The 18,482-nt window shown below is 44.2% G+C and overlaps 1 protein-coding gene across 1 annotated transcript in view; it reads right to left on the bottom strand.

Annotated features, from left to right (window-relative positions):
* Window positions 1-832: 832 nt before the first annotated feature.
* The window catches only part of C7H17orf58 (chromosome 7 C17orf58 homolog), a 191,327-nt gene continuing 173,677 nt past the window's right edge, over window positions 833-18,482 (bottom strand). Inside the window, exon 5 of the mRNA XM_086928772.1 lies at window positions 833-1,431. Coding sequence (XP_086784898.1) covers window positions 1,244-1,431 — 188 coding nt within the window. The 3' untranslated portion in view covers window positions 833-1,243. The remainder of the gene's footprint in view (window positions 1,432-18,482) is intronic.

Here is an 18,482-nt window from a genome sequence, read left to right as displayed (position 1 = left end):
AAATAAAAAAACGCAGGGACGCGCATATTAACAAGAATATGGCACACCCCTGTGCTCTCCCCTGCACTAGGGCTAAAAAAGCTGTCTAGCGCCAGCAAGAGTGCATGTGTTGCAGTGATTGTGTTGGTGCAGGCAGACACACCTTCCTGCACAAAAACTATAATTAACGCCTTAACTGCGGCTGTTATTTCGGCGCAGTGCGGGCGTTCTAGAAGGTGGGCGGGGCCGCGTCGGCCGACGGCAGCGCTAGCGAGGTAGTGGCCGACGGCAGCACGCAATGGGTTAATAGAGTTTTACTCCTTTTATGTGTGCTGCAGAAAACCATAGAAAGAACAAAAAGCGAGGAGAAATCAAAGTATTTCTCCTTGTTGGGCCACATTAACACCTCCTTTAGAAAGGAGTTAGTTTTCGGCACTGTCTCAGATTAACAGATCCTTGTAAATCTGGAGCACTGTCAAAAAGCAATGGGTGTTGCATGGGAATGCCCACAGTAACACCCATTGCATGCCCCTTTGCTGTAGAAAACTGCGTTGAGGAGGACCATATTTACAAGGTGGCGTTATGCCATGCAACATGGCTTAGGGCCGCCTTGTAAATATGGATCAAAACACCGTGCCACTGGAGCTTCGGAAAAAGTTACGGTCCGGTGGCACAATGCCCTTGTAAATATGCCCTAAAATGGATTATGTTGCTCGTACTGGCTTGTATGGGCTCCACACTGAATTTGAGACAAGCAAGACAGCTCTCGTAAATGTACTGTATTTGTCTCTGGCACGAACTGGCAGGTGATACAGTAGGCATTTATTAACGTATATGTGTGACCTAAAATCCTGGCATGTTCAGCTCAGACTGTCATCCTTCAAAGATTGATCAACTAAGCAACGTTACATAGGTAACGACAACACTTCTTATGCAAAACCGCTGTTTAAAACACTTTGTACAAACAAGTTAACATCAGCAAACTGCACTTTGTTTTAGGTTTACTTGAGTCTGTCTACATATGCAGCTTTCATAAAGTTCGAGACAGAATGTCAAGCTATGGGGATAGCACACACTGCCATATTCTGCTTAACACATAGAGTAGAAAGAGTCCCATGGCGTGATAGCCTCAGAAAAGAAGTATTGTTGACAGACACACTTGTACAAGTATAATGTTTTGATGAAATTATTATTTCACCTTTTGACACATTTCCAATAATAAAATACAAAAAAAGAACTTGTGGTGTAAGAGTGGAAGGGTGGTTCATCTGCACTTGGTGTGGGAGATGCTTTGCAGTTTCCTGCCCTTCCTTTTAGTGAACCTCTTGACGTAGCTGCTGCTCCTGACCAGTCCATCGCCTGGCCTCAAGTGTCCTTTGAGAAACTGGAGCATGGAGTCGGGTAGCTGCAGTCTCTTGTGGTAAATTTGGCCCATCACAATGTATCTACTTCCTGCAAAGAAAAGAAAGTACTGTTAGTGAGTGGCCACAACACCAAGGGATCTTCAGGAACCAGCTACGGTGCTTTGCTGTTCCATCGTACTCTCCTGATAACTAGTACTCTGGTGTTGAAGTGAAATTGGATTGTATTACCGTATTGCTATAGCGCTTTCAATCCTCTTGTCGAGGTCCCAAAGCCCTTTGCTGACACGGGGTCGGGGGCTCTGGTTGGATCTGTGGTACACAGATGAGAAAAGAGTGTTGCTAGTGATGTCTTCTATTAGTATTGCGTACTGGCGTCATGTGAGATACCCAGACGGTGTGCTACAAAGTTGTTGTAGCGGCTTTTCAGCGCATTTTACGCATGTGGTAGAAAGCATAGGAGAGCAGGGATAGGTTGAGTATGGGAGTTATGCGAAATACCCTGGGCCAGGTGATGCAAGGGCAACGCAAGCTCCTTCAGCGCCAAGATGCCCACGGGCATACGGATGCGCTTTACAAATTGTAATAATAAATAAATAAATAAGTGAGATTTATTATGCCAAGCAGAGCCACCTTGGGTATAGTTAATCTAGAGTAACGCAGGGCGGCACAAGTCACTGCCTGGTGGTACTCTGGCATGGAGAGGTGTTTCTTGGGTGGGGCATGGGTACTCTCACGCGTCCACCCTTGGTTTTTGGCACAGTCCCAGATTTACTAACACTAATTAACACGCAAATGTATCAAAATGGAAGTTTTCCCAGAGGAGGCGTAACAAGGAGAAGTATGTTTATTTCTCCTCATTTTTTCTTCTTTCTGTGTGTTCTGCAGATGATTATTTTTGTGCAGGAAGGTATTTCTTCCTGCACAAAAACAATACTGGCTGTAACGCAGTAGGCACCCTTGCACCTTAGTGCAAGGGTTCTTGCGTTGCTGCTTGGCAGGAACAAGTGCACCAGTGCAGTGGGAGGGCTGGAATGCGCAACAGAAATGATTCATTCCTGAACTCTCCATTTGATGCAGCGCAGCAAGTTGTCGTGCTGCATTTCTCCAAATATTAGTAAATCTACTGCCCTCTCTCCAAACGTGACAACACAGAGTCAGAGTGCATTTAACGTACATGGTGGAAAGGAAAGGAGTGTGCGAATAGGTCGAGTAGAGGTGTCGCGCAAGATACCATTTTATGTTTGTTGCGAAAAGCAAAGTGTGGGAATAGGTTCAATAGCAGCATGTAGAAACCAGTCTTCTCTAAGCTCAGTTTAAGGCAGCTGTCGCTCATACAGGCTGCGACCTCTTTCATTCCTTCTTGGAAGCTGAGTCTGGTCTTCGGGGTTGTTCGTGAGAGAGAGGATGAGCTGGGTGTCGTGGGCGTAAGATATTATGCTGAGCCTATGCAGTCTGACAATGGTGACAAGGGGGGCCGTGCAGATTTCGAAGACCGTAGGGCTAAGCAAGGATCTTTGGGGTACTCCACTGTTGATCTCTGTAAGTTCGGAGAGGAAGGGAGGGAGTCTGATCCTTTGGGTTCTGCCAGAGGGAAAGGAGCAGATCCAGTCGAGGGCGGTTCCTTGTATGCCGGCGTCGTGTAGTCTGGCTGTGAGAATGCGGTGGGAGATGATGTCAAAGGCAGATGAGAGGTCAGGTCTAGTAGGATGGGGGCCGCAGTGTGGCCCTGGTCGTGTAACATGTGGATGTCATCGTTGGCGGCGAGGAGAGCGCTCTCTGTGCTGTGGCTCCTGCGAAATCCAAACTGGGAGGAGTCGAGAATGGCGTTCTCTTCGATGAAGGTGGTCAGCTGGGCGTTAATGAATCTCTCTGTGCCTTTCGCTGTGAAGGGAAGGAGAGAGAAGGGCCGGTAGTTTTTCAGGTCCGTCGGGTCAGCCGAGGGTTTCTTGAGGAGGGGCTTGACCTCTGCCCACTTCCAGTCGTTGGGGAAGGTGCCGGATTCGAAGAAGGCATTGATGGTCGGGTCTAGTTCGGGTGCTATGGCGGCGGCAGCTCTGTGGTAGAAGTGTGGCGGGCAGGCATCCATGGGGGCTCCTGAGTGTGTGTTCTTCATGGTTATGGCGGTGTCTTCAGTGGTGGTGGGTTTCCAGGTGGTGATGGTCGGCTGGTTGTTGGTGGTGGGGAGTGGGGTGATGCCCGGAGTCTATTAGTTGAAGTTGTCATAGAGGGCCTTGATTTTCAGGTGGCGGTAAGAGCTAAGCTTGTTGCAGAGGTCCTGAGAACGTGTGATGTCTGTGGTTTCGCAGGGGGTTTGGTGAATTGTTGTATGACGTTGAAGAGTTCTTTTGCGTTACTTGCGTTGGTGTAGATTTTGTTTTTGATAAAGGTATTTATTCATGGCGTTCCTGTAGTTGTTCCGGTCTTTGATGGTTTTCCTGTTCTGCTAGAATTTCTTGAGGCGTCTGCAGGAGTGCTTGTCTTCTTGGAGGTCAGTAGTGAACCAGGCGACCTTCAGGGGGCGTTGTTTGACAGGGTGGCGGAAGGGTGCAAGCTTATCAGCGTAGATGGTGTTCCAGCAGTGACATTCTTTGGCTGCGGAGTTGGCTTCGGTCGTGGCGGAGGGGGGGCCGTGGAGGAGGGTTTAATTTTGCTCATCTAATTTTTTGGGCGATGCCAGATGTCTTGATTGACATTGTGACACATCCAGAACTTCCTTCACCCCAATTTTGAATAATCCTTGAGATGGGATGGCCCACAGTATCATTTAAAAATATTTTGTCTTGCCCAGCCTGCTCCCTTTGCAGTGGTGCTAATATAATATTATTCTCAAGTTAGGTTCTGCAGTCAAACTTTGCTCTCTTATCCCTTTGTCCTGATGATGGCCTTTTAACCATCCTCAAGGTCCAAATGCTGTAAATATCTATACTGCCAGAGTTTAGAACCATCACCCTTGGTGCCCGTGTTTCCAAATGGAAATTCCTGATTTTGTTTGGCCTTCTAATATGTTCGTTGGAGTAATGAATTGGCTATTTTTTACTTGAATATAACTATTTTCTCACCTATGCACCATGTGATCACCTTTTTGAGAACAACATTCCATTTTGGAATCACTGTATCCATTGAATGAAAGAAATAAATCCTCTTTCTTGCATTATGTCTACCAATTCTTAGTGCTTATTTGGCTGGATGAATACAACATGTATTACTTATTCAGTTACTTGCTAAAGAATTACACAATTAGTCAATTGTGAACCTTTGTTCTGTGTCATTATTGAACCATTAGTCAAGCATACATGTATTGAATATGACAATCTGGTAATATGTATGCAAGCTTTGAAAATGGAAAGTGAAAAAATGCTTCCAAATGAGGAAATCTATGAATAATTTAAAGTTCTAAAGATCAAATTGATTAAACATCGAGATGAGTCTGCTCAGCCCAAGCAACAGAAGTTTAAAATAAACATGTAGATATTATGTTACGGGCGAGTGTTCACATTTGCAAATTAGTATGACTACGTATACAAAGATTGAAAAGCTGCATTACAGATAGTTCAGCAGATAGAAATACCCAGTTCTTCAGAAGAAGAATCTGAGCCAGATTTGAGGGAACTAAGCTGGTAGAATCCGCAAATAATTTTTTTGATCCAATGCATATTTTTCCTGCATTCCACAACTTAGGGATGCATACTAAAGGAAAAGAGTCAAAATAAATAGAAAAAGACAAGACAAGGGTGAAGGAGAGAAAAGGGACAGATTTGTATGGGAGAACCCTCCATGTTCTATCAAGAAATAAGTCAGGAAGAGGACTCTTTGAGAATTATTAACTTGTCAGGCAGAGAATTTACAAAAGCTGAAAATTATTTTTTTGTCTTTCTGTTCCTCCACGAGAAAAGATTGCAAGAATTTAAAATTGAATAAAATAGAAGATTTGAAAATTGATTTGTTCAAATGTACTTGTAAATTGTGTTCATATAAGTGTTTCCTAAATAATAAATATAAACAAATAGAGTTGACAGGTAGCGCCTCTTATAAATATTCAGAAAATCTTTCTACACATGAAAATACTAATTTAGTCACTATATATTATTTTACAGTAGACCAAGACATGAGTAGCAATGATAATGAGCTACCAGTTTCTCTTTCTGCGGAAATGAGCCTTTAGGTTACTTTCACAATTGGGAGAGGTCTGAAAGTGCAATATAACTGTAAGATACAGCTACAGGTGTACCAAACCCCTGCACGTTAGAGGCGATGACAACGAGATGGTTTGATTCACAGATTTTAGATTATCTGAAGGTAAAACATCCTATTACGATGACCTTTTAACTCCTTCCAAAGATGTCATCGCACCAGCCACCAGGGGGAACAAATGTAGCTAGTATTTTAACAGGAAAGTCCAGGTTCTGTCTACCTGCATATTAAGACAGTTTTTGATATGATGCAATGTATTTTGTTCAACAATTTGTTATAGAAATGTGAAGTCGCTATGAGCTCTTGTGCGGTCCCTCCGTTTCTCAATCTCATAATGAGTTTTTAGGAATTTACTGTTCCTTTTGGTCAGTATTCGGATAAATGGCAGAAGAATATTAATTTAGGTCTGAGATATACTGACAACCTCCTCATATGGGAAGAAAGGTTGAATGAGTTTAGAGAATATACGGGCAAACTCAATACCAAGGAGCATCATTTAAAGTTTACTTATAATTACAGTTTTGAACGAATTGAGTATCTTAATTATTTTACAAAAGGACAGCTAATAGAGTATTACACGTCCAAAGATGCCATTCCCCTTAACTAATGCTAGTATAGTTAATAGCAAAATTATCAGAGCCAGACAAAATAGTTCCAAAACCTCAAATTCCTTCACTGTATCAAAAATAGGCAAAAGATTCAGAGTCAGGCAGTTACAATTTTGATGGTAATAAATTAGCAAAATCTAAAGCCGTATCATGCAAATTACTGGTATCAAAAGTGGGACCTCAAGGAATATTTTGGCAATTTAGATTTATTACTAAGCTTGTAAGTCACAGTAAATCCTCAAGAAATGTTATAAGTAAACATTGAAATATTATTTCTCAGATTCCTATCTACAAGAGTGTTTAACTAAAGCTGTGATTTGATGGCTTGTTTTATATTGTCCCTTTCTTAAATGTTCATTCTTGCTGTGATTTACTTTGGTATCATCGATGTGCCAAGAGGGAAGGACTGCTCTGCTGCCTGCTTGTAAGCATATGACATTACTGAAGCAGTGATGTTCTGTATTTATATAACGAGGGTATCAGCCTGACACCAATGACCGACTATTCTTACTTGGCTATGTATGCGTTTAAGAGTGCATAATAGAACCTTCAAACATCTAGACAGATTGCTATTATGTCCTGATGAGACCCGCTAACTTATGCTTCCAGGGTCAAAACGTCAGCAACAAAATATTGGGGTGTAAAAACACTGTGCTACTGAAACACTATTACAGTGAATGGCTTTTGCATCACTAATACTGGGCAGCACTTGTTAATGTATCAGTTTCAAGTGTGTATCTTTTGTGCAACACCGAGGTAGCACCATCTTGCCTGCAAATCTTTCTTCAATTTTTTTGTGAACATGTAACATTATTTGTATAATAATACGTAAGGTAATTTGACCATAATATTGTGTCTCAATGATGTTTGTTGAGATTTGATATACTCTCATAAATATTATTACAGATGTGGTCGAGATTTGAATATGTAATTTGTGACACACACCCTAATGAGTGAATCCTACTGAAATATTGTTTATTGGTTCTGTTCTATGTTGTGTACCGTAGTATATCACAGCAATGATGGACTTTTTTGGGGAATTGGCAAGATAAAACAACCCATCCCACCAATAATCTACAAAATGTCCTTGCCGTTTAAAAGAAAAAGAGAGTGTCAGCGAACAAAACAACATGGGAATTCTGTGTACCTTGCGGGTTCTCTGACCACTCAGCTAGAATGTCTCCTTACAGTAAATTCCTCACTATTGCTAACATCAGTCTGTTTTCAACAGATGGTTTCAAGTGACATCAAATTGAGAATAGCAGTGAAGCCCAAGTTGTATATTATAAACCCGGAGATGGAAAACTACATGTTATTGACATTTGAATTGCCTCATTTTATGTTCTACATTTGCATTGTGGATGCCCTGGATCACCTGTGTAGGGCTAGAGTCAAAACTGTTGTGCATGTAGAGCCATGCACAACATGGCCTTGCATCCTTTAACTCTTCTACCACTAGCTTTAGTGCCAGAGGCACTCCCATATATTGGGACCACGTGATGACCTTTGACTACCATTATTTTAATTGACTTTAGGTGTTTTCTTGCATGTATGATATCATGTTTCCTGCATGTGCCTTTTTCCTTGAATATTTCTTTTGTGTTTCGTTGTAGCTGCAGAGGGGGAGTGTTTGCTTTTTAAAGCCTTGCCAGGATCAGAACAAGTGGGGTGTGCATTTGAAAGAATGAGAGAGAGAGCGAGAGAGAGAGAGAGAGAGAGAGAGAGAGAGAGAGAGAGAGAGAGAGAGAGAGAGAGAGAGAGAGGTGTGAAATGTACTTCTCGGTCTCGGAGTGTAGTGTTATATGCAGGTGTGCTCAAATGTGCATTATGTTATACATTGGGAAGTGAAGTGTGTGATGCTATAGGCAATGGTGCACAAATGTGCATTGTGTTGTACATTGGGAAGTATTGTGAAGTTCTTACTATTGGCTTTGACATGTCCTCATGCCATCTTGAATTCTGACTCTTTCTAGCTTGATCTTTGCACACACAGGCAGGCCCCCAGATCACTCAAGTTGTTTAAGCTGTTCATATTCAAGGTTGTTTTGGAGACTTTCGTAAGCTTCACTAAGATAATGTGTGGGATGCGTGCCTGGTACCTTTCAGAGCAGAGATTGTTGTTGCCAGAGACATGTGTGGAATGTACAGCTCTGTCTCAGAGTCAGAATACAGTGGCCTGGCCAGCTTCTGTCTTGACCTTGACACAGACCAGTATGGTCAGCTCGGTTTTTCGTAACAGAAGAAAGGGGGCGAGATTTCTAATAACTTCTCCTCAGGTTGAGTAAAAGGTATTAAGGTGGGAAATCTTGGTGCCAAGACGGGAGCTCGCTGTTATACAGACATGTTGCAGCAGGGAACTTTTTGAGGGTCTCAATCGAGACTTCTGCCTGGCAGTCAAGGGCTCCTCCAGCTGAGATGGCAAGAATGTTGGATACTTGATCAGTGATGTATTTCTGTTATTTAAGTAATTCACAATCGCCTGGTCTCGAATTTAATGCTGTTTTTAATTGTCAGCAAAATGTGAGCTTCAAATCAATTAGACAGCTGTCTAATTGGTTTGAAGCTCACATTTTGCTGACAATTAAAAAACAGCATTAAATTTGAGACCAGGCGATTGTGAATTACTTAAATTTCTATGTCCTGCCTGGCCCCGTTGGACAAAACCCCAGTATTTATATTTCTTTTTTGGCATTGTGATGTGTGAGTCTGTCTGTTTGCGTATGCAGGTCTCCCTTGGTTATAATCATCTGAGGTGTTTTCTTTTGATTATTGGTATTGTGATGTGTGAGTGTGTCTGTGTGCACATTGAAGTCTCCATTGGTTATAATCATCTGATGTATTTAGTGTACATATCTCTCCGATTTCTTGCTGTGGACGTCCGGTATTATTATCTGCTTGTATTTTATTCCATGCATTTAACAGTTCCATTTGCCTACTTATAAGTATGATATTATATATTATATATTATATATATATATATATATATATATATATGGCGTACTGGCTGGTCAAATTGAAATAAAACTACGTTGATTGGCACAAATATCTGGGTCCACTTTCGTCTCTTTGTTGTGGGAGAAGCAACTTGCTAAAGCGACGTTGGAGAAATATATATATGTGATCAAGGCTCTGTGCCGAAACGTTATGGCGACAGCTGAATAAAGAATAAAAATTAACCAGCATCTGAAGTTTTGGCCCGTGTCTGTGTCCGCAGGCGTAGTCGTGGAGAGAGCGATTGCGGGAGGAGACGGTGGTTGTGTCATATATATATATATCACCTGGTGTCAGTTCAACCTATCACTGTATATGGCTTCTATTCGGACTCCCAAGACCAGCATGCACCTGTAAGATGGGCCGGCACGAGGCAAGTTTCAATCACATAGTGGAGGAGGAGCAAGTGACCACCTGACTGGGAGTGGTTTCATTACCAACAAACATCGCTCCGTTCTCAGCAACATCGAGAAGCCCATGGAACCGGCACTGATGAGGCCAAATGGATGGCTGAAACGCGTCTGCCCAAGCGTTTCGTGACTTCACCTACCTTGTGCTCAGAAAAGAATAAAGCTTTGTTTGTCCCCGGAGCTGTGTCGTGCTTCTTTCCTACCTGGGAGAGAGTAATGGACTTGGTGTTTAAGCCTGCAAGCAGGCGCTGGTAAACGACACACCCTCTCGATCTGGTGCACCGCGTTATACCTGCAACAAACTTGGACTACATATTAACTACAAACGCGGCGCCCCCCCCCGACGGTTCTGCTGCAATAAGAACTGAAGGGGAGAGAGTAGGCAACACTGTTTGCCTGATAAGGGGACAAACGCAAAGGCTGAACTTTTCCAGGTAATGGCGACTGTTCTGGGAGACTGAATCCAATGGAAATTGGGGCATCACCTGGTGTCAGTTCAACCTATCACTGTATATGGCTTCTATTCGGACTCCCAAGACCAGCATGCACCTGTAAGATGGGCCGGCACGAGGCAAGTTTCAATCACATAGTGGAGGAGGAGCAAGTGACCACCTGACTGGGAGTGGTCTCATTACCAACAAACATCGCTCCGTTCTCAGCAACATCGAGAAGCCCATGGAACCGGCACTGATGAGGCCAAATGGATGGCTGAAACGCGTCTGCCCAAGCGTTTCGTGACTTCACCTACCTTGTGCTCAGAAAAGAATAAAGCTTTGTTTGTCCCCGGAGCTGTGTCGTGCTTCTTTCCTACCTGGGAGAGAGTAATGGACTTGGTGTTTAAGCCGGCAAGCAGGCGCTGGTAAACGACACACCCTCTCAATCTGGTGCACCGCGTTATACCTGCAACAAACTTGGACTACGTATTAACTACAAACGCGGCGCCCCCCCCCCGTCGGTTCTGCTGCAATAAGAACTGAAGGGAAGAGAGTAGGCAACAATGTTTGCCTGATAAGGGGACAAACGCAAAGGCTGAACTTTTCCAGGTAATGGCGACTGTTCTGGGAGACTGAATCCAATGGAAATTGGGGCATCACCTGGTGTCAGTTCAATCTATCACTGTATATGGCTTCTATTCGGACTCCCAAGACCAGCATGCACCTGTAAGATGGGCCGGCACGAGGCAAGTTTCAATCACATAGTGGAGGAGGAGCAAGTGACCACCTGACTGGGAGTGGTCTCATTACCAACAAACATCGCTCAGTTCTCAGCAACATCGAGAAGCCCATGGAACCAGCACTGATGAGGCCAAATGGATGGCTGAAACGCGTCTGCCCAAGCGTTTCGTTACTTCACCTACCTTGTGCTCAGAAAAGAATAAAGCTTTGTTTGTCCCCGGAGCTGTGTCGTGCTTCTTTCCTACCTGGGAGAGAGTAATGGACTTGGTGTTTAAGCCGGCAAGCAGGCGCTGGTAAACGACACACCCTCTCGATCTGGTGCACCGCGTTATACCTGCAACAAACGTGGACTACGTATTAACTACAAACGCGGCGCCCCCCCGACGGTTCTGCTGCAATAAGAACTGAAGGGGAGAGAGTAGGCAACACTGTTTGCCTGATAAGGGGACAAACGCAAAGGCTGAACTTTTCCAGGTAATGGTGACTGTTCTGGGAGACTGAATCCAATGGAAATTGGGGCATCACCTGGTGTCAGTTCAACCTATCACTGTATATGGCTTCTATTCGGACTCCCAAGACCAGCATGCACCTGTAAGATGGGCCGGCACGAGGCAAGTTTCAATCACATAGTGGAGGAGGAGCAAGTTACCACCTGACTGGGAGTGGTCTCATTACCAACAAACATCGCTCCGTTCTCAGCAACATCGAGAAGCCCATGGAACCGGCACTGATGAGGCCAAATGGATGGCTGAATCGCGTCTGCCCAAGCGTTTCGTGACTTCACCTACCTTGTGCTCAGAAAAGAATAAAGCTTTGTTTGTCCCCGGAGCTGTGTCGTGCTTCTTTCCTACCTGGGAGAGAGTAATGGACTTGGTGTTTAAGCCGGCAAGCAGGCGCTGGTAAACGACACACCCTCTCGATCTGGTGCACCGCGTTATACCTGCAACAAACTTGGACTACGTATTAACTACAAACGCGGCGCCCCCCCGTTGGTTCTGCTGCAATAAGAACTGAAGGGATGAGAGTAGGCAACAATGTTTGCCTGATAAGGGGACAAACGCAAAGGCTGAACTTTTCCAGGTAATGGCGACTGTTCTGGGAGACTGAATCCAATGGAAATTGGGGCATCACCTGGTGTCAGTTCAATCTAGCACTGTATATGGCTTCTATTCGGACTCCCAAGACTAGCATGCACCTGTAAGATGGGCCGGCACGAGGCAAGTTTCAATCACATAGTGGAGGAGGAGCAAGTGACCACCTGACTGGGAGTGGTCTCATTACCAACAAACATCGCTCCGTTCTCAGCAACATCGAGAAGCCCATGGAACCAGCACTGATGAGGCCAAATGGATGGCTGAAACGCGTCTGCCCAAGCGTTTCGTTACTTCACCTACCTTGTGCTCAGAAAAGAATAAAGCTTTGTTTGTCCCCGGAGCTGTGTCGTGCTTCTTTCCTACCTGGGAGAGAGTAATGGACTTGGTGTTTAAGCCGGCAAGCAGGCGCTGGTAAACGACACACCCTCTCGATCTGGTGCACCGCGTTATACCTGCAACAAACGTGGACTACGTATTAACTACAAACGCGGCGCCCACCCGACGGTTCTGCTGCAATAAGAACTGAAGGGGAGAGAGTAGGCAACACTGTTTGCCTGATAAGGGGACAAACGCAAAGGCTGAACTTTTCCAGGTAATGGTGACTGTTCTGGGAGACTGAATCCAATGGAAATTGGGGCATCACCTGGTGTCAGTTCAACCTATCACTGTATATGGCTTCTATTCGGACTCCCAAGACCAGCATGCACCTGTAAGATGGGCCGGCACGAGGCAAGTTTCAATCACATAGTGGAGGAGGAGCAAGTGACCACCTGACTGGGAGTGGTCTCATTACCAACAAACATCGCTCCGTTCTCAGCAACATCGAGAAGCCCATGGAACCGGCACTGATGAGGCCAAATGGATGGCTGAATCGCGTCTGCCCAAGCGTTTCGTGACTTCACCTACCTTGTGCTCAGAAAAGAATAAAGCTTTGTTTGTCCCCGGAGCTGTGTCGTGCTTCTTTCCTACCTGGGAGAGAGTAATGGACTTGGTGTTTAAGCCGGCAAGCAGGCGCTGGTAAACGACACACCCTCTCGATCTGGTGCACCGCGTTATACCTGCAACAAACTTGGACTACGTATTAACTACAAACGCGGCGCCCCCCCCGTTGGTTCTGCTGCAATAAGAACTGAAGGGGAGAGAGTAGGCAACACTGTTTGCCTGATAAGGGGACAAACGCAAAGGCTGAACTTTTCCAGGTAATGGCGACTGTTCTGGGAGACTGAATCCAATGGAAATTGGGGCATCACCTGGTGTCAGTTCAATCTATCACTGTATATGGCTTCTATTCGGACTCCCAAGACCAGCATGCACCTGTAAGATGGGCCGGCACGAGGCAAGTTTCAATCACATAGTGGAGGAGGAGGAAGTGACCACCTGACTGGGAGTGGTCTCATTACCAACAAACATCGCTCCGTTCTCAGCAACATTGAGAAGCCCATGGAACCGGCACTGATGAGGCCAAATGGATGGCTGAAACGCGTCTGCCCAAGCGTTTCGTGACTTCACCTACCTTGTGCTCAGAAAAGAATAAAGCTTTGTTTGTCCCCGGAGCTGTGTCGTGCTTCTTTCCTACCTGGGAGAGAGTAATGGACTTGGTGTTTAAGCCGGCAAGCAGGCGCTGGTAAACGACACACCCTCTCGATCTGGTGCACCGCGTTATACCTGCAACAAACTTGGACTACGTATTAACTACAAACGCGCGCCCCCCGTTGGTTCTGCTGCAATAAGAACTGAAGGGGAGAGAGTAGGCAACACTGTTTGCCTGATAAGGGGACAAACGCAAAGGCTGAACTTTTTCAGGTAATGGCGACTGTTCTGGGAGACTGAATCCAATGGAAATTGGGGCATCACCTGGTGTCAGTTCAATCTATCACTGTATATGGCTTCTATTCGGACTCCCAAGACCAGCATGCACCTGTAAGATGGGCCGGCACGAGGCAAGTTTCAATCACATAGTGGAGGAGTAGCAAGTGACCACCTGACTGGGAGTGGTCTCATTACCAACAAACATCGCTCCGTTCTCAGCAACATCGAGAAGCCCATGGAACCGGCACTGATGAGGCCAAATGGATGGCTGAAACGCGTCTGCCCAAGCGTTTCGTTACTTCACCTACCTTGTGCTCAGAAAAGAATAAAGCTTTGTTTGTCCCCGGAGCTGTGTCGTGCTTCTTTCCTACCTGGGAGAGAGTAATGGACTTGGTGTTTAAGCCGGCAAGCAGGCGCTGGTAAACGACACACCCTCTCGATCTGGTGCACCGCGTTATACCTGCAACAAACGTGGACTACGTATTAACTACAAACGCAGCGCCCCCCCCGACGGTTCTGCTGCAATAAGAACTGAAGGGGAGAGAGTAGGCAACACTGTTTGCCTGATAAGGGGACAAACGCAAAGGCTGAACTTTTCCAGGTAATGGCGACTGTTCTGGGAGACTGAATCCAATGGAAATTGGGGCATCACCTGGTGTCAGTTTAACCTATCACTGTATATGGCTTCTATTCGGACTCCCAAGACCAGCATGCACCTGTAAGATGGGCCGGCACGAGGCAAGTTTCAATCACATAGTGGAGGAGGAGCAAGTGACCACCTGACTGGGAGTGGTCTCATTACCAACAAACATCGCTCCGTTCTCAGCAACATCGAGAAGCCCATGGAACCGGCACTGATGAGGCCAAATGGATGGCTGAAACGCGTCTGCCCAAGCGTTTCGTGACTTCACCTACCTTGTGCTCAGAAAAGAATAAAGCTTTGTTTGTCCCCGGAGCTGTGTCGTGCTTCTTTCCTACCTGGGAGAGAGTAATGGACTTGATATATATATATATATATATATATATCTATATATCTATACATATACATATATATATATATATATATATATATATATATATATAACGTCCTGTACTATATATATATATATATATATATATATATATATATATATATATAACGTCCTGTATGCCCCAATTCACGGAATGGAAATGCAGTGCAATTTATTTCGGCATGTAATTACAAGGACCAGTGTCCTCCATAATATATATATAAGTAAATATATATATATATAAGTAAATATATATATATATATATATATATATATATATATATATATATATATATATTAACTACTGGTGGTCGCCAGTAGGTAGTTATAGTTAGGACCTATTTCCTATAGGATATCCGCAACACTCTATTCCCAATAACTTTGGCGCCGATTGACGAATCTTCGAAAAATGTTCAAAACTCATGGCCAGCTCTGGTCCCCTCCAGATTAGGAGCTGTATGATAATTGGCTGTCAACACTCCAAATCAGGAAGTGTTGGGAGTCATCTTATGCCTCGGTAGAGCTGAGGCACAAGAAATCAGAGAAAAAACACGCACAAAACACGAAAAGGGGGCAGGGTAGAAACACCCTGACCCCCTAGACCTGCTTAGGGGGTCCCACAAGGACCTCTAGGGCCCCCAAGTTACCAATTTTTTAGGGTGCGCGGATCCTGCCGAGCTGCGTTGCAGAGTGTTGTAAAAAGGGGCATGGCCTCTGAACACCTCTCTGCAACGCAGCTCTCTAGCGCATACTGGAGGTACCTGGTGGGCTAGTTGGCCTCCAGGGTCCCTCAGGGTTGAGGAGGAATTAATTCTCCAACTTAAAACGTGCCACAGGGCGTGTTTGCAGACATGCCACCTCAGGCCACGCCCCCTTCCTTCACCATTGCGCAAATGCGCCCCGTGGCGAGTTGTAAGTTGAGGAATTAATTCTATTTCAATACTGAGGGTCCCCGAGGGCCAACTAGCCCAACAGGTATCTCCAGTATTTCTGCGCCAGGGAGCTGCGTTGCAGACACGTGTTCAGAGGCCACACCCCTTTTTACAGCTCTCTGCAACGCAGCTCTGTGGCGCTTACTGGAGGTACCTAGTGGGCTAGTTTGAGCCTAGGGACCCTTAGGACTTAATCTCTCAACTTAGAACTTAAGTTGGGGAAAAAAGTCCCCTTCAATCCTGAGGGACACTGGGGGCCAACTAGCCTACCAGGTGCTTCCATTAAGTGCCACGGCGCTGCGTTGCAGAGAGGTGGTGCAGGCCGTGCCATGAGTGATGTAATACATGACGTCATTAGCAGTGCACTGTGCGCAAGTTATAGTTAGCTGAACTAGCTATAACGGTGGAATTTCAATGGTTTTTTTCAAGTGAAATGTCCAGCTAACTATAATGCCCCTGAAACCTATGGTTTTTTAAATGCTAATTCCTAACTATAACGTGGCTGAAACCTATTTTTTTTAGTGAAAAAAAAAATATATATATATATATACATATATATATATATATATATATATATATATATATACACATATATATATACTAGCTTACCCTTCGTGCGTTGCTGCGATCTCAGAAGAAAGGAAATTTAAGGAAACTTGTTATGATAACGTTCAATTTACATTGTGTCATTTTTATTGAAACTTATTCATTTTAATATGGGAAACATTTTAAAGTGTTGTTTTAATTCTGTTTATTTATTCGAGTGCTTGTGGATACACAGTATTTTTTGTTTTTCCATCTGGTGCATACACGAATAAATCAGAAGCTTTTCCGACGGCTGAGCTGGCCACATACAGTTGTCCATGTGAGAAGCACGGATTCTCCAAATCTAGTCCACACACTTGCAGCGATTGTCCTTGTGCTTTGTTGATGGTCATTGCAAAAGCGAGTCACACCGGAAACTGTAAACGTTCAGTATTGGAAAGATTATGAGTGCCCTGGGGGGCCGGGGGCCGATATTTAACAAATGGTTTTTTTTTTTGACAGAAACCTTCGCGGGAGTGTACTCAACAACTTCCCAAAGTTTCATGCCGATCGGATAATTGGTGTAGTAATGCATAAAGGACAAACAGACATACTTTCGTTTTTATAAATATAGATATACACACATACATTTGAATGTTGTTCATTTGACATCTGGGAAAGCTATTACATATGGGAGTGAAGCTCTAATGGGTAAAGATAGTGATACTTTGAATAAAATTATAACCAGAGTATACCGAGCGATTTTCCATCTCCCAGTGAACGGTTCCCCAGCGCAAGTAAGGAAGGAGTTGGGCCTAACAAATCAACACTTTGCAAGGCAAGGCCACTTTATTAAAGTCTGGAACCAAATAAAAAGTGACCATCAAAATGAGATATCATTGCTCCTATGGAGAGAAATAAAAAAGGACACTAACTCCAGTGCAGCTCTTTACCTTATAGATGTGATTAATGAATTTGGGGTTATGTCGATATGGGAAATGAACATAACCAAGTCTTCATTTAAGAAAACCATTAATAAAACTGCAGACCACCTATCCATTCTAAAGGATAAGGCTACCCTTACCAAGAGAAAACATGCCTGGACGGTGCTAAATGGCTATAAAAAGAAGGAGATACAACAATATCTGAAAACCCGTGGACGGAAAAAAATAAGCAGCTGCTCATTAAAGCGAGATTTGGATCCTTGCCAGGGCTATGTCATCTTCCGCCATGGGAATTTCAAGAAACCCAAACGAAATGTAGATTATGTAACAGGGGCAAAGAAGACATTCAACATCTTCTGTGTACCTGCCCTGTACTCCTGCAAGAGAGAAAATCAATGCTCAAGTTTCCTCTAAAATCACGCGGCATACGGACATGCAGGCAGGCAGTGATTAAGTGTATGGACTCAAACGATATTGCTCTAAACGCATCCTTCGTAAAGTTCCTACTGCTGGTTAAAAGGAAACTCGGAGACGTAATTACTGAAAAAACTTAATTGTCTGTAAAGGTCCAGCATTGACAATTTTATGTGATTTTATGCTGTAACATATATTTTAAAAGTTTCTTTTAGATGTGTAATGTTCTAAGATTTTAAATAATCATCACAATAAAATACTTTGTACTTTGTACATCTGGGAAAGCCTTTCGGTTAGAGTGTGTTGCACAAATAAAACCCCATGCTTTATCCAACTGTCTTTTGATGTGCCTCATTTTATGGGTGAAATCCCTTTCCAGGTGTTTTTATTGCTTCCCTGTGGGTGTGCCTCCGTGTGGGGGTGCGGTATTTTCTATTATTTAGGATAATGAAGCAATACATAGCTCCACCTTATAAATACCAGTAAGACCAAACTTTGCACAGTAATTTTAAAGAAAGTACCCAATGGTTTGCTGTCCGTGTTAAAAACAGATTGCTGGAGACCATAGGTTGCCCCTAACCTAGGCTCCCTCTTTCTCTGGGAGCCGTAAAGTTGAACTCCCCATGCTTTACTTCCTGTTTTTTCTCACTTATGACAGCTGGTTATGCCTCCCTTCCCTTTCGGGCTCTTGTGGAGGTACTGGGGTTTTCTGGGTTCCAGTTGTTGTGTTTGGCTGTATGGGCCAATCACACTGTTCCTGCTTGAGTTCAGTGTACTGTAGTTACATGCAGGCACTCCTTTTTAAGAATGCTTCAGGCTTCTGGTACCCAGTCTCAACGTGTTCTATTATTTGCTTCCCACTCTTTTTTTGGTAGAGCCTCCTCTACAATAGTGGTAGGGGGGCATTTGCTTACAGGTTTTAATTTCAAGGGTCTTCCTTCTAGTGTTGTTACACTGAATATTGTGAGGCGGGTTTATTATTGTTTTTTGCCTATTATCATGCCCCTTCTATGATAAGGGGCCCCCATTTGCCTGC

The sequence above is a fragment of the Lissotriton vulgaris genome, chromosome 7, assembly GCF_964263255.1.
Source record: "Lissotriton vulgaris chromosome 7, aLisVul1.2, whole genome shotgun sequence".
In the NCBI taxonomy this organism is placed as follows: domain Eukaryota; kingdom Metazoa; phylum Chordata; class Amphibia; order Caudata; family Salamandridae; genus Lissotriton; species Lissotriton vulgaris.
This window is presented reverse-complemented; position numbering and strand designations above follow the sequence as displayed.